The sequence below is a fragment of the Bos javanicus genome, chromosome 21, assembly GCF_032452875.1.
Source record: "Bos javanicus breed banteng chromosome 21, ARS-OSU_banteng_1.0, whole genome shotgun sequence".
NCBI lineage: Eukaryota > Metazoa > Chordata > Mammalia > Artiodactyla > Bovidae > Bos > Bos javanicus.
The window spans coordinates 55,597,617-55,610,820 of NC_083888.1; the positions used below are offsets into that span (position 1 = coordinate 55,597,617).

The 13,204-nt window shown below is 50.0% G+C and overlaps 1 protein-coding gene across 3 annotated transcripts in view; it reads right to left on the reverse strand.

Annotated features, from left to right (window-relative positions):
* CCDC88C (coiled-coil domain containing 88C) overlaps positions 1-13,204 on the reverse strand; it is a 144,250-nt gene that overhangs the window by 112,966 nt on the left and 18,080 nt on the right. Inside the window, exons 1-2 of one of the 3 annotated variants that reach the window (XM_061395103.1) lie at positions 4,579-4,679; positions 3,355-3,542 (exon numbers count right to left, since the gene is read on the reverse strand). The exons of the other annotated variants lie outside the window; for them this stretch is intronic. Of the exons in view, the coding sequence (XP_061251087.1) occupies positions 3,355-3,438 (84 nt within the window). The 5' untranslated portion in view covers positions 3,439-3,542; positions 4,579-4,679. Of the gene's footprint in view, positions 1-3,354; positions 3,543-4,578; positions 4,680-13,204 lie in introns of those variants that run through there. 3 annotated transcript variants of the gene reach the window in all.

A 13,204-nucleotide genomic window follows, 5' to 3' on the forward strand; every position in this document is an offset into this window, starting at 1 on the left:
CTGCCACCGCCTTCCTCTTCGTCCTCCCCAGCTTCACCAGAGGCAAGTCATCACATGCTCTTCTAGACAGATATGATTTCAAGTCCAAAGCTGACATCACTGACCTAGACCCAAGGACCTCATGAAGAAAGGGATGCATCCGTGTATGCAGACAAAACTCTAAACCAAAAAGATACAGGCCGTCCCTGCGTTCATAGCAACTCTCTTCACAAGAGCCAAGCTATGGAAACAGCCCACGTGCCCATTAACAAAGGAATGGTAAAGATGTAACAAGGGTGTACAGCGGACTACTACTCAGCCATAAAAAGAATGAAATAATGCCATCTGTGGCAACATGAATGCAACCAGAGAGCTCACTAAGTAAATCAGAAAGAAGACAAACATCACATGATATCACTTTTATGTGGAATTTAAAATATCACACAAATGAGCATATCTATGAAACAGAAACAAAGCCAAGGCTATAGAGAAGAGACTTGTGGTTGCCAAGGGGAAGGCATGGGGGGAAGGATGAAACAGGCTGGGATTAGCAGTTGTGAAGTATTATATACAGAATGGATAAACGACAAGGTCCTTCTGTATAGCACAGAGAATTATATTATGATTACCCTATGACAAACCATAATGGAAAAAAATAGGGGACACGTCATTTTCGAGGCAGGAGCCTGCTGTGTCCCCCTTTGCCTGGCAAAGTGATAAAGCCATCCTTCTCTGCTTCATCCAAAAAAGAAATATTAAAAAAGAGAGTGCGTGCGTGTGTGTGTGTGTGTGTATAACTGAATCACTGCTATACAGCAGACATTAACACATTATAAGTCAACTATAGTGGAATTAAAAAAATAAAGTTTACTGAGCATCAAAAAAAAAAGAGAGAGAAAAGGATGCTTCTGTTTCTGACAGTTTAATCCCAGTTTGATTTAAAGCATGAAACATCTAAGAGGTGCTCATGCCCTAGGACTACCCTTCACCAACAGGAGTGTCCTGGTTGTTGGGACTTAAGCGCTTCATTGTGGAAAAACCTCTATGCTGACTCCCAGAGAGAAAAGGATTTTTCTTTAAAACAAGCAAGCAAAAAGAGCAAAAAAAGAAAAGCGGGGAGGGCAGAAATGCTGAGTTATTCTGTCCAACTAGCCATGTACGGTCATTCAGCCACTAAGTGGGACAGACTCGCCACTTTTAAAGCTGGGGCTGGGGTTCCACGCCCTCACTGATCAACATCACAGACATTCTTACTGGATGCCCTTTTCATTCCTTAAGAAAATACTTGAGACCAGCATTTGGCATTCGGCCACGTGTGAGGGTTCAGTCCCTTTTTTGGGTAAAATTATGATAGAACACACATAACAGAAAACCAGATAAAACACACACTAGCATTTACAATCTTAACCAATTTTAAGTGTGCAATTCAGCAGTGTTCAGTGCATTCACATTACTGTACCGATCGCTAGAATTCTCTTCATCGTACAAAACTAAACTCCATCCCGTTAACCAATAACTTTCCACTCCCTCCCCCAGCCCCTGGCAATCACCATTCTACCTTCTCTCTCTCTGAATTTGACCTACGAACCTCACAGAAGTAGAACTTCTAGTATTTGTCTTTTTGTGGCTGACTTATTTCACTCAGCATAATGCCCCCACAGTCCATCTATGTTGGGCATGTGTCAGGACCCCCTTCCTTTTTAAGGCTGAATAATATTCCATTGCATGCGAGTACCACATTCATCCACAGACAGACACTTGCATGCTTCCACCTTTGGCTTCTGTGAGTAATGCTATGAACATGGCTGTAGTTCCTTTATTTTTAAAAGTCAAAGATGATTTCCAAATCAGGCAGCTTCCTTAAAGACCAAAAGTTAAGTTTTTGTAAGCATACCATATTCCTCTTTACTTATCTATTTTTGGTCTACTCTGGAATAAAGTCTAGTTATCCCTCCTCACGCTTCCTAAACTTTCCAACCAGATCTGAACATACACTTGGATTTTAATAACACGTGGTGAATTCACCTCCCAACTCCATGTTTCTGCACCCAGGCCTTCTGGGACCTCTCAGGGTGGCGGGTACTGAGGCCACCACAGCCGATGTCCTGCAGACCCTATTCCCACCAACCTGGCCATCTCCTAGGGGTTCAAGCCCTCCCTTCCCGAGACTGTACCTAGGAGGAGTTCAAAAACACCTGGGATTTAAATGATCTGTGTAGGTAGGCACTGGATCACCCTTTTTCAAACATATCCCCCAAGTCACCCAAAAACCCAACCCAGTAACTTTGAGTTTGGGGATGGTCATGGACATGTGACTCCGAGGTCCTGACTTCAACCTCCCAGAGCAGGGGAGGATACCTCAGTCAGAACCAGAGAAGAATACCTCCAAAGGGAAGAAAGAACAGAGGAAGGCTTCATTGGTCTCACGTCCAGTCACTTTCTATTTTAAAAAGGGTGAGATTAAAAGGCTAATAGTGGAAACAGTGACAGACTTCATTTTCTTGGGCTCCAAAATCACTGCAGACAGTGACTGCAGCCATGAAATTAAAAGACACTTGCTCCTGAGAAGAAACGCTATGACACTCCAAGGGTTGCCTAGGATCTGCCTGTATTAAAAAGCAGACGTTACTTTGCTGACAAAGGTCTGTCTAGTCAAAGTATGGTTTTTCCAGTAGTCATGTAGAGATATGAGAGTTGGAACATAGAGAAGGCTGAGCACTGAAGAACTGATGCTTTCGAACTGTGGTGCTGGAGAAGACTCTTGAGAGTCCCTTGGACAGCAATGAGATCAAACCTGTCAATCCTAAGAGAAATCAACCCTGAATAAACACTGGAAGGACTGATGCTGAAGCTCCAATACTTTGGCCACCTGATGTGAAGAGCTGACCCATTGGAAAATATCCTGCTGCTGCTGCTGCTAAGTTGCTTTAGTCGTGTCCGACTCTGTGCAACCCCATAGACGGCAGCCCACCAGGCTCCCCTGTCCCTAGGATTCTCCAGGCAAGAACACTGGAGTGGGTTGCCATTTCCTTCTCCAATGCATGAAAGTGAAAAGTGAAAGTGAAGTCGCTCAGTCGTGTCCGACTCTTTGCGACCCCATGGACTGCAGCCTACCAGGCTCCTCCATCCTGATGCTAGAAAAGAGTAAAGATAGGAGAAGGGGATGACAGAGGATGAGATGGTTGGATGGCATCACCAACTCGATGGATATGAGTTTGAGCAAGCTCCGGGAGATGGTGAAGGACAGGGAAGCCTGGGATGCTGCAGTCCATGGTGTCTCGAAAAGTTGGACACGATTTAGTGACTGAACGACAACAACCACAAAAGGCTAGGCTAATCAAAGTGTCTTTGCCTTAAGAAATCAATTTATCCCACCTTTTGAATTCCAGCGTTGATAAAGACCCAGGGTTTCCATTCAGGCAGTGCATTAAAGTAGGAACATTTGAGAGTCCAGCCCATCACATAAACCTGCCCCTGGGAGAAGCCCCGGGCCAGGCAGGCACAGCTGGGCCAGTACACTCGCCTCTTTCAGACTCTGGTAGCTCAGCTGGTAAAGAATCCACCTGCAATACAGGAGAGGAGACCCTAGTTCGATTCCTGGGTCAGGAAGAACCCCTGAAGAAGGGATAGGCTGCCCACTCCAGTATTTGTGGGCTTCCCTGGTAATTCAGATGGTAAAGAATCCACCTGCAATTCGAGAGACCTGGGTTTAATCCCTGGGTTGGGAAGATCCCCTGGAGGCGGGCATGGCAACCCACTCCAGTATTCTTGCCTGAAGAATCCCCATGGACAGAGGAGTCTGGCAGGCTACAGTCCATGGGGTCGCGAAGAGTTGGACACGAGTGAGTGTCAAAGCACAACACACAGCACCGGGGCAGCCCCTCAGCTGGCATCCCCTGTGCTCCCTGACCCTGGGAGGACAAAGGGCACCAGAGTCCCGGCCCTGAGGGAGCCTGCAAATCTGGTGCAGGACCCAGAGAAAGCAGAAGAGAGCTGAAAGGTGTGATGATGGTGATGATGACAATGATTAAACTCGGGTTCAGAACATCCCACAGGCTTCACAGAGGCAGTGAAGGGAAGGTGCTCGGTGGGGGAGAAAGCACCGAAGCCTGATGGATGAGTGCAGAGGAAGGGAGAGCACAGACAGCACTGCAGCCCAGCAGCCAGCAGTGCCCACTGCACCAGCGCCAGCTCTGCAGTGCCCCCACGCTGGGCATTTCACATGCACGCTCTCTCTCTCTGGATCGTCGCTACCCAGGGCATCATCTGTTATCACCCGTTCTCCCCACTGGAGAAAGAAGGAGACAACTCGGAGGGGTCAGGCCACTTGCCCCAGGTCATGGTGGTGTGCGTGGTATTGGGAGGGGCGACGAGAGGGTTGCAGGAGAAAGAGGAGCCCCTGGAGAGGCGGGCAGGCCAGGCGCCTGAGCAGTGGGCAGGACGCTGGCCCGAGGCACCCTGGGGCTGCAGCTGAGGGGCTGGCAAGGTGAAGGCAGCCCGAGACGAGTACTCCTCCCTGGGAAGAAACCAGGGTAGAGGTGGGTGAGGAGGAGAGAAGCAGGACAGACCCGGGCACAGCCATCCTCCAGGGCGACCCACCCCTCGGTCCTCCTCCACTTTGCTCTAAAAGTCATGACAAGCTTCAGTCTCAGGTGGGTCCAGACGAGCTAGGAGTTATCAGCAACCACCAGTTCTTCTTTCGGCATCTTGAGCTTAGGATGACCTCGGCTGCGACTCAGTCCATTTCTGTTGGAAAAGTCCAATTTTGGAAGCTCTGTTCTATAGAGCTCAAACGTCACAAACTCTCACCCCAACAATGGCGGGAGGAGGTTGTTGAGAACAGGGTCCCCCACCTCTGAGCTGGGGACCGGTATCCTATCAGGTCAGTGGGGGCATTATATTAGAAATAAAGCACACGATTAAAGTGATGCGCTTGAATCTTCCCTAAACCGTTCCCCTACCCCGGTCCGTGGAAAAAACTGTCTCCCACGAAATCGGTCCCTAGTGCCAAAGAGGCTGGGGACTGCTGGTTGAGAAGACCAACTTTGCACAAAAATGCGAGAACTGCTTTAGAGTCTCTGCTATCTCGTGCAGCCACAAATTCACAATGTAAGGGGAAAAAACTACCCTGACTGGTTGCGAGAACTCGACAGCCTGCTTGGTTACTGTGCTTTGGAAAAGGAGGCATTTATTTTTAAAGTTTTGAAGTCATTAAGGCAAAACACTGGCAAGCTCAAGGGAGCCAAGCTGGCTAGACAAAGTTGAAAACAATCAATTTAACTTCCACCCCCCAGGGACTGAGCCTTCTGGGTACCTGACATATGGCTTTTCCAGCAACAAAGCAAACACCGCCTGAAAAGCCTGCAGGTTTGCGTGAAAGCGGCAGGGGGCGGGGTGGGGGGGGAGGTGGGGGGGATTTGAGGGGGGAAGAGGGGGAAGACCTCTGTAAGGGTGAGATTCAAAGGCTCCAGGCCTCCGCTTTGCCCTGCATCTCCACCCTGGTTTGCCCCCACTGACCCCCTAAAACAATCAGGTCCTGAGTGTCTAATACGTATGTCAGGCACTCAAGGAACACAGACTTGAGTACAGGAGGGCCCTGTCCTCCAATTACTCAACTGTCTAGAAACGGGGAACAAACCGAGGGTCTTTACAGGGTTATTTTAGCCTAGAGATAGGATCCTGGGCCCAGGCCAGTAATACATGCCCTGAGGGCAATGAATGACTTATCCTCTCTGAACTACTCTGAGTCATGGCTTCTGTTGCCCTGTGTCTTGCAACTAACACACACTGACTCTGGCAGGCATGTCTCCATGCTGTTGGGGTGAGAGGTGAACAGAGAAAGAAATGCAGAACCTGCTTTTAAGGAGTTTCATTGCTGGTGGGAGAGAAAAATCAAGAGGCTGCCACGAGATAGTGTGCCTAAGACACTCAGTTCACTGGAAGCACACGGTATGCTTTAAATTAAAAAATCATACAGGAGGACTTCCCTGGTGGTACAGTGGTTAAGAATCCACCTGCCGATGCAGGGGACATAAGTTCGATCCCTGGTCTTGGAAGATACCAAATGCTATGGAGCAACTAAGCCCGTGAACCACAACTCCTGAGGCTGCTACTGCTAAGTCACTTCAGTCGTGTCCGACTCTGTGCGAACCCATAGACTTCAGCCTACCAGGCTCCTGCATCCATGGGATTTTCCAGGCCAGAGTACTGGAATGGGGTGCCATTGCCTTCTCCACTACTGAGGCTGGAGCCACAAATACTGAAGCCCAAGCACCTAGAGCCTGTCCTCTGCAACAAGAGAAGCCACCACACTGAGAAGCCCACGCACTAAAACTAGAGACTACCCCTGGCTCTCCGCAACTAGAGGAAGCCTGCATGCAACCAAGACCCAATGCAACCAAAATAATTTCTAAAAATCATACAGGAGAAAAATGGGCAGGGCAAGAGTTAAGCATGTTCGTCCACATGTACTGGATTAATCCAAGCAATTCAGAATCTAACTGCTGGAAGGTCCCCTCTATAATCCGCTCAGTAATAAACGAAGTTAGCATGGCCCAGAGAGGTGGGTCTGTGTAAAGACCCCCATGTCTGCTAGACCATCTGGTGGGCATCTTATCAGTGCCAGCAGGAAAAGTCCAACACCTCTGATGCAATACTCAGGCCAACACTATTCACATGCCCACTTTTCAGGTAAAAAAAGACTCTTGGAGATCAAATTGCCCAAGGCCACAGCTCTAAGAGGTGAGCTCAAAGGAGCCCACGACTCTTATCTTCTGCCTCTGCAGACAAACGGGCCTGAAGCTGCTTTTCTTCCTCTCTTCCTATTTTTACTTGGATGTGTGTGTCTCCCATCCTCTGCCTACACAAGTGACATGGCCCCCCTATCTGCAGAGCGTGGACACACAGGAACAGTCAGCCCTGCAAAGTCAGCCCTCAGGATGAGCTAGTGTTATTACTGTGCCCTGCTGACTCAAAACCTAGGTGCGATTCTGAGTCCCATGCCAACCTGTAATATGGTGTTACCCATATTTTATAGGTGAAATCAAATGATACACCAAAGTCACACTGCTAGAATGATGACACACAAATTTCCAGATCCTTGGAAGAATGAGATGACTTCTCCTTCCTGCTGCCCTCTCACTTCCCATCTTGTTCTTCCTCCGGCTTCACCTTCCTGACCTTCTAGGGCAGTGGTACCCAAGGGACCGGTTTTGTGGAAGATAACTTTTCCACAGATGGGGCAGAGGTCGGGGGTGTGATTTCGGGATGATTCAAGTGCATTACTTTATTTCTATTATTAATACACTGGTCCCACCTCAGATCACCAGACATTAGATCCTGGAGGTTGCGCACCTCTGTTCTTGGGAATTGGAGAAACCACCCAGCTCATCCTCTTCCACAGGGCAGTGGCGAAGCTCCTAACCCCAGCTGAGAAAGCAAACCTGACTTCTCCCTGCAAAGCTAGAGCCAACGCCAGCGCCAGCCCCAGGGGATGGGCAGCGAGGAGGGCAATGGCAAATGTCTCCCTGAAGTTGCACTGTACCCTCTCTTCCCATGGGGAGTCCCATACTCAGAGCACCTCTCCCCTTAACTTGCTGAAAAAGTGAAAGTGTTAGCCGCCCAGGCGTATCTGACTCTTTCTGACCCCATGGACTGTAGCCCGCCAGGCTTCTCTGTCCATGGGACTTCCCAGATAAGAATACTGGAGTGGGTTGCCATTTCATCTGCCAGGCGATCTTTCGACCCAGAGATCGAACCTGGGTCTCCCGCACTGCAGGCAGATTCTTCACCATCTGAGCCACCAGGGAAGCCCAACCTGATGAAACCCAATCCCAAACCAATGGAACCCTTGCAGCATTCAGCCGGCAGCCTCTTTACCCTTCTGAAACCTCCACCTCCTCTCAAAACATCACCAACAGACTCAGAATTGGGGGTGAGTTAGAAGGTGTAGCCTCCTCAATAATTCTGGCTGAGCCCATCAACCTCAGACAAGCGCTTCCTCATCCTCATACTTCACCGTCCTCCTTCCTGGAAAAATAGGACTAAAGTTATACTGGAAAGGACCATGGCCCTGAATGCCATGGCAAAGGAGCAGAGAAACTGCCTTTCCATAAGAACAGGCTGAATAAGAAAAACTGTTATTAGCCCTGGACGCAGGCCACACAGCCGGCTTTATGGAGCGCAGAGCCTGCCCAGGCAAGTTCTCCCATGAGTCCTTCTCACAAACTAGTTATAACATCAAACACGCTGATCTTGGCATTTAACCCCAAAACCTAAGGCAAGGGAGAGACTCCTTTTCTTTTTAAAAGTTTGAGAAATTCGTTTCCCTCCTTTCTGTTGCCAAAGGACTTGGTACCTCTTACCACTTCCTACCTTTCTGGGGTGTGGAGTAGCCTGCGATAAGATGTGTTTCTAAACTCATTCATGCTCAACCCGTGATTCTCACACCCTGAACCATGCTGGTCCTGATTCTGCAACGAACGCAAAATGAGGCTGGGCACCTCCATCGGAAAGCAGCGTGGCTCCCTCTCGGCCTCTGAGGGCCGCACAAGGAGGTTTTCACTCCTTTTCTGCCAGAGGCACGGGCTCGGATCTCAGGCCTGATGACCAGGTGACTGCCCAGCTTTCCACCCTGACACAGACTCGCTCTCTGTGCATGGACCTTCCGTGAAGGGCTCGAAAACTGAATGCTTTAAGGAATGCCATGGATTAAGAGAAACGTCAAGCAAGCGATAAAAAAGTAAACACACGGTGAGAAAACATATCAGAAACACTGAGAAAGTCTGGATCTGTAAACCTGAGGAGGTCTTAGGGCCACTGTGAACTGGGCATCTGGGCTCGGCTCCATGCAGAACAGATCAAAGCCAGGCGGCAGCCCTCGGGAACCATCATGGACGCAAAGGGGAAACTCCAAGGCAAAGGAGAACCCAGCAGCTCAGAGATAGAAGGGAAACCCCAGCAATTCAAAATCTGGACTCACGGTCAGAAGGAGGAGCCCACGGAGCCCAGAAGGAGAAATGGGATTTCCCTGTTCACTCAGTGGTAAAGAATCCACCTGCAATGCAGGAGATGCAGGTTCAATCCCTGGGTCAGGAGGATCCCTGGGAGCAGGCAAGAGCAACCCACTCCAGTATTTTTGCCTGGGAAATCCCATGGACAGGGAGCTCCAGTACATGCGGTTGCAAGAGTTGGACACAAGAGTTGGACAGGACCTAGCAACTAAACAAAGAGAAATATACAAGGAGAAATATCCCAGGACATCCCTATGCAAAGAAATGATACAAATGAACTTACTTGCAAAACAGAAGGGACTCACAGACTTAGAGAACAAACTTAAGGTTGCCAAGGGGGCTGAATGGGGGGCAGGGATAGTTAGGGAGTTTGGGACAGATATGTATATACACTGCCATGTTTAAAATGGATAACCAACAAGGACCCACTGTATATAGCACTCTGCTCAATGTTATATGGCAGCCTGGGTGGAAGGGGAGTTTGCAGGAGAATGGACACGTGTAAAATATGGATGGGTCACTTTGCCGTCCACCTGAAACTAGGCTTCAGCAATACATGAACCTTGAACTTCTAGATGTTCAAGCTGGTTTTAGAAAAGGCAGAGGAACCAGAGATCAAATTGCCAACATCCGCTGGATCATCGAAAAAGCAAGAGAGTTTCAGAAAAACATCTATTTCTGCTTTATTGACTATGCCAAAGCCTTTGACTGTGTGGATCACAATAAATTGTGGAAAGTTCTGAAAGAGATGGGAATACCAGACCACCTGACCTGCCTCTTGAGAAACCTATATGCAGGTCAGGAAGCAGCAGTTAGAACCGGACATGGAACAACAGACTGGTTCCAAATAGGAAAAGGAGTACGTCAAGGCTGTATACTGTCACCCTGCTTATTTAACTTCTATGCAGAGTACATCATGAGAAACGCTGGGCTGGAAGAAGCACAAGCTGGAATCAAGATTGCCAGGAGAAATATCAATAACCTCAGATATGCAGATGACACCACCCTTATGGCAGAACGTGAAGAGGAACTAAAAAGCCTCTTGATGAAAGTGAAAGAGGAGAGTGAAAAAGTTGGCTTAAAGCTCAACGTTCAGAAAACGAAGATCATGGCATCTGGTCCCATCACTTCATGGCAAATAGATGGGGAAACAGTGGAAACAGTGTCAGACTTTATTTTTCTGGACTCCAAAATCACTGCAGATGGTGATTGTAGCCATGAAATTAAAAGACGCTTACTCCTTGGGAGTTATGACCAACCTAGATAGCATATTAAAAAGCAGAGATATTACTTTGCCAACAAAGGTCCGTCTAGTCAAGGCTATGGTTTTTCCAGTGGTTATGTATGGATGTGAGAGTTGGACTGTGAAGAAAGCTGAGCGTCGAAGAATTGATGCTTTTGAACTGTGGTGTTGGAGAAAACTCTTGCGAGTCCCTAAGGAGCCCAGTCTTGGGTGTTCATTGGAAGGACTGATGCTGAGGCTGAAACTCCAATACTTTGGCCACCTCATGCGAAGAGTTGACTCATTGAAAAAGACCCTGATGCTTGGGGGGATTGGGGGCAGGAGGAGAAGGGGACGACAGAGGATGGGATGGCTGGATGGCATCACTGACTCGATGGACATGAGTTTGGGTGGACTCCGGGAGTTGGTGATGGACAGGGAGGCCTGGTGTGCTGCGATTCATGGGGTCGCAGAGTCGGACACGACCAAGTGACTGAACTGAACTGAACTGAAACTATCACAGCATTGTTAATCGCCTATATTCTAATACAAAATAAAAAGCAAAAAAAAAAAAGAAAGAAAGACCGTCTTCACCCATGTGTGCACGCGCACACACACACACACACACACACACTCCTATCTCGTGGCCTGAAGCCTCCTCGGCCTGGCCAAATTCCAGCTCTGCTAATTGCATCAGACCCACCTTTCACCCCTCCTCACCCTCTGCAATTAGCCCAGATTCTCTGCTTCCTGCTGCTCTGGGGGAGGAGGGGCGGGGGTGCAGGGTGAAGTCTGAGGCCAGCTGCTCCCTCAGTCCCACCCACAGCCCAACCCCGGAAGTGCTGGTTTCAGAAGGTGCCTGAAGCAATCCAGCCCCTTCCTCTGGGGCTCCCAGCGGGTGTGAAGTCAGCTTAACATGGGGGAGCCCAAGCGGGAGACCCTGGGGAAGCAGCACTCCCAGCCTGGCCCACCTGCACACAACGGCTAGTCTGCCCACCGCAAGCCACCTCCCTCCAGGACTGCAGAAAGCAGCCAATGACCCTGAGAGCTTGAGCTCCACCAGCCTCACTTGCCTAATCTGTAAAATGGGGACAGTAGTTTCGTCCTCACAGTGACAGGGCTGAAAGCTCCTAGCACAGTGCCAAGCTGATAGCCATCCAGCTATCTTCTCTCAGCCATCTGACAGGGGCACAGGGCTGAGTCCCAAAGTTCCTGCTTGCTATTCAATACAGCTCTATAGCATTTCTTCTAAAAACAGAAGGGGAAAAAAAGAAATCCAAGTCCAACCGGCAGTTGGTCTCTCTCATGTGCTGCAAAAACAAAACCCTGCCTCTGGGAAGGTGTGGGGCTGCGTGGCCCATGACCAGGTGTCCACAGCCCTGTCGGCTCCGTCCCTGGCAGCAGGTCAGGGAGGGTCACCGGTCAGGAGCACACACCTTCTGCTTGGTGTGGAGAAAGGGAATTCAGGTGGACCTGAAGCTGCTGTCCTCCTGCAGCCTCCCCGCCCCACTTCCAGCCCCAGACAGGCTGACTAGGAGCCACTGCCCTGAAGCCCAGGGAGCCAGCACCCTGCTGCAGGGCTCTGCTCTCCCGGGCCTGAGAAAGCATTTTATCCTCTTCCCGCTGTTCCCTCTGGGCAGGGGACCTAACAACTGCCGCCCACAGCCCCCCGAGCCTCTCGGGCTTGTCCCCTCTCCCCTCTGCCCCAGCTTTGGTCCAGGCTTCCATGACCTGTCCTGACTCCCCAACTCCCTCCTAAAGCCAATCCACTCTCAATATGGGTGTCAAAAGAGTTCTCTTTTTTTAAACTTTCCTCTTTCAAAAGGTTATAAACACTCCCAAGTCCCTCTGGGATGAAGTTCAAATTCGTGAGCCTGGCATCCGCCCTGGGGAACCTCCCTACCTTTGGAGCCTCACCCATCACCACTCCCCAGCGAAGCCCCCACCCTCCAGCCACTCAGAGGTGACTTGCTGAGCCCTCAGGCTGCTCTGCGCCTCTCTGGTTTTGCAGGTGCTATTGCTCCCCCAGGACACCCCCCATGCACCCCATTTTCTGCCAGATTAGCTCCGTGCCTATCCTTCAGGGCTCAGGCCAAGCACCACCCCTTTGCAAAGCTCTCCTTGGGCACTGGCCCTCCCCTGGCTGGGGCACTCCTGCCCGTGCCCTGTGACATCCGTGTCCTGTGCACACAGGTGTTTCAGCAGTTGGTTTGCCTGGCTTGTCTCCCACCCCGCTAGACACAAGCATCTCAGGCATGAAGAAGGAGGAGGAGGAACAGACACAAGAACCGGGGGACTCCCAGAGGGACACACCCAGCTCTCTGGGCCACAGCGTTTCCATGTCCCATGTTTCATCACCCGATACCAGAGAGAACAGGGGACAGGAAGGGAGAGGAAGGAAAGAGGAAAGGAGGGGCCCACGCAGACCACCGCCCTCCCCAGCCTCACTTCCCAACACAGTCTGGAAGTGTCTCCCTTAAACTTTAGACAGAGAGCAAGCATTCACAGGGAAGTCAATCATCTCCTGGGTCGAATCCACGGCAGACAAAGGCTCCCGGCTCCGAAAGGGGACCGGGGTGCTGGGACCCCTCTGACGAAGGCCTCCCAGGCCTGGGGCTGGACCGCCCAGCCTCACCACTGCATTTGGTCACCATGTCACAGCCCTGCTGGAGACTCCAAACCGGGATCCAGTGACACGCCAACAAGGACGTTTGCCCAGATGTCCGGTATAAATAATCTCAGACCTCCATTCGCACGGCAGAGACACAGAAATCTTCAGCATTCAGCAGCAACACAGAACACGGCGTTTTTCATGGGTGCGGGACATAAAGGGGCAATTCAGCAAAGAAAAACAAAAGGCCATAAAGAAGGCAACTTTGGTAATAAGTAGCAAAAGTCCTCAAAGTATTCATGCCCTCTGACCCGGGGATTCCATGCTAGGAATTTATCCTAAGGACATAAAAACAGAAGTTGAAAGATTTATGGACCAAGG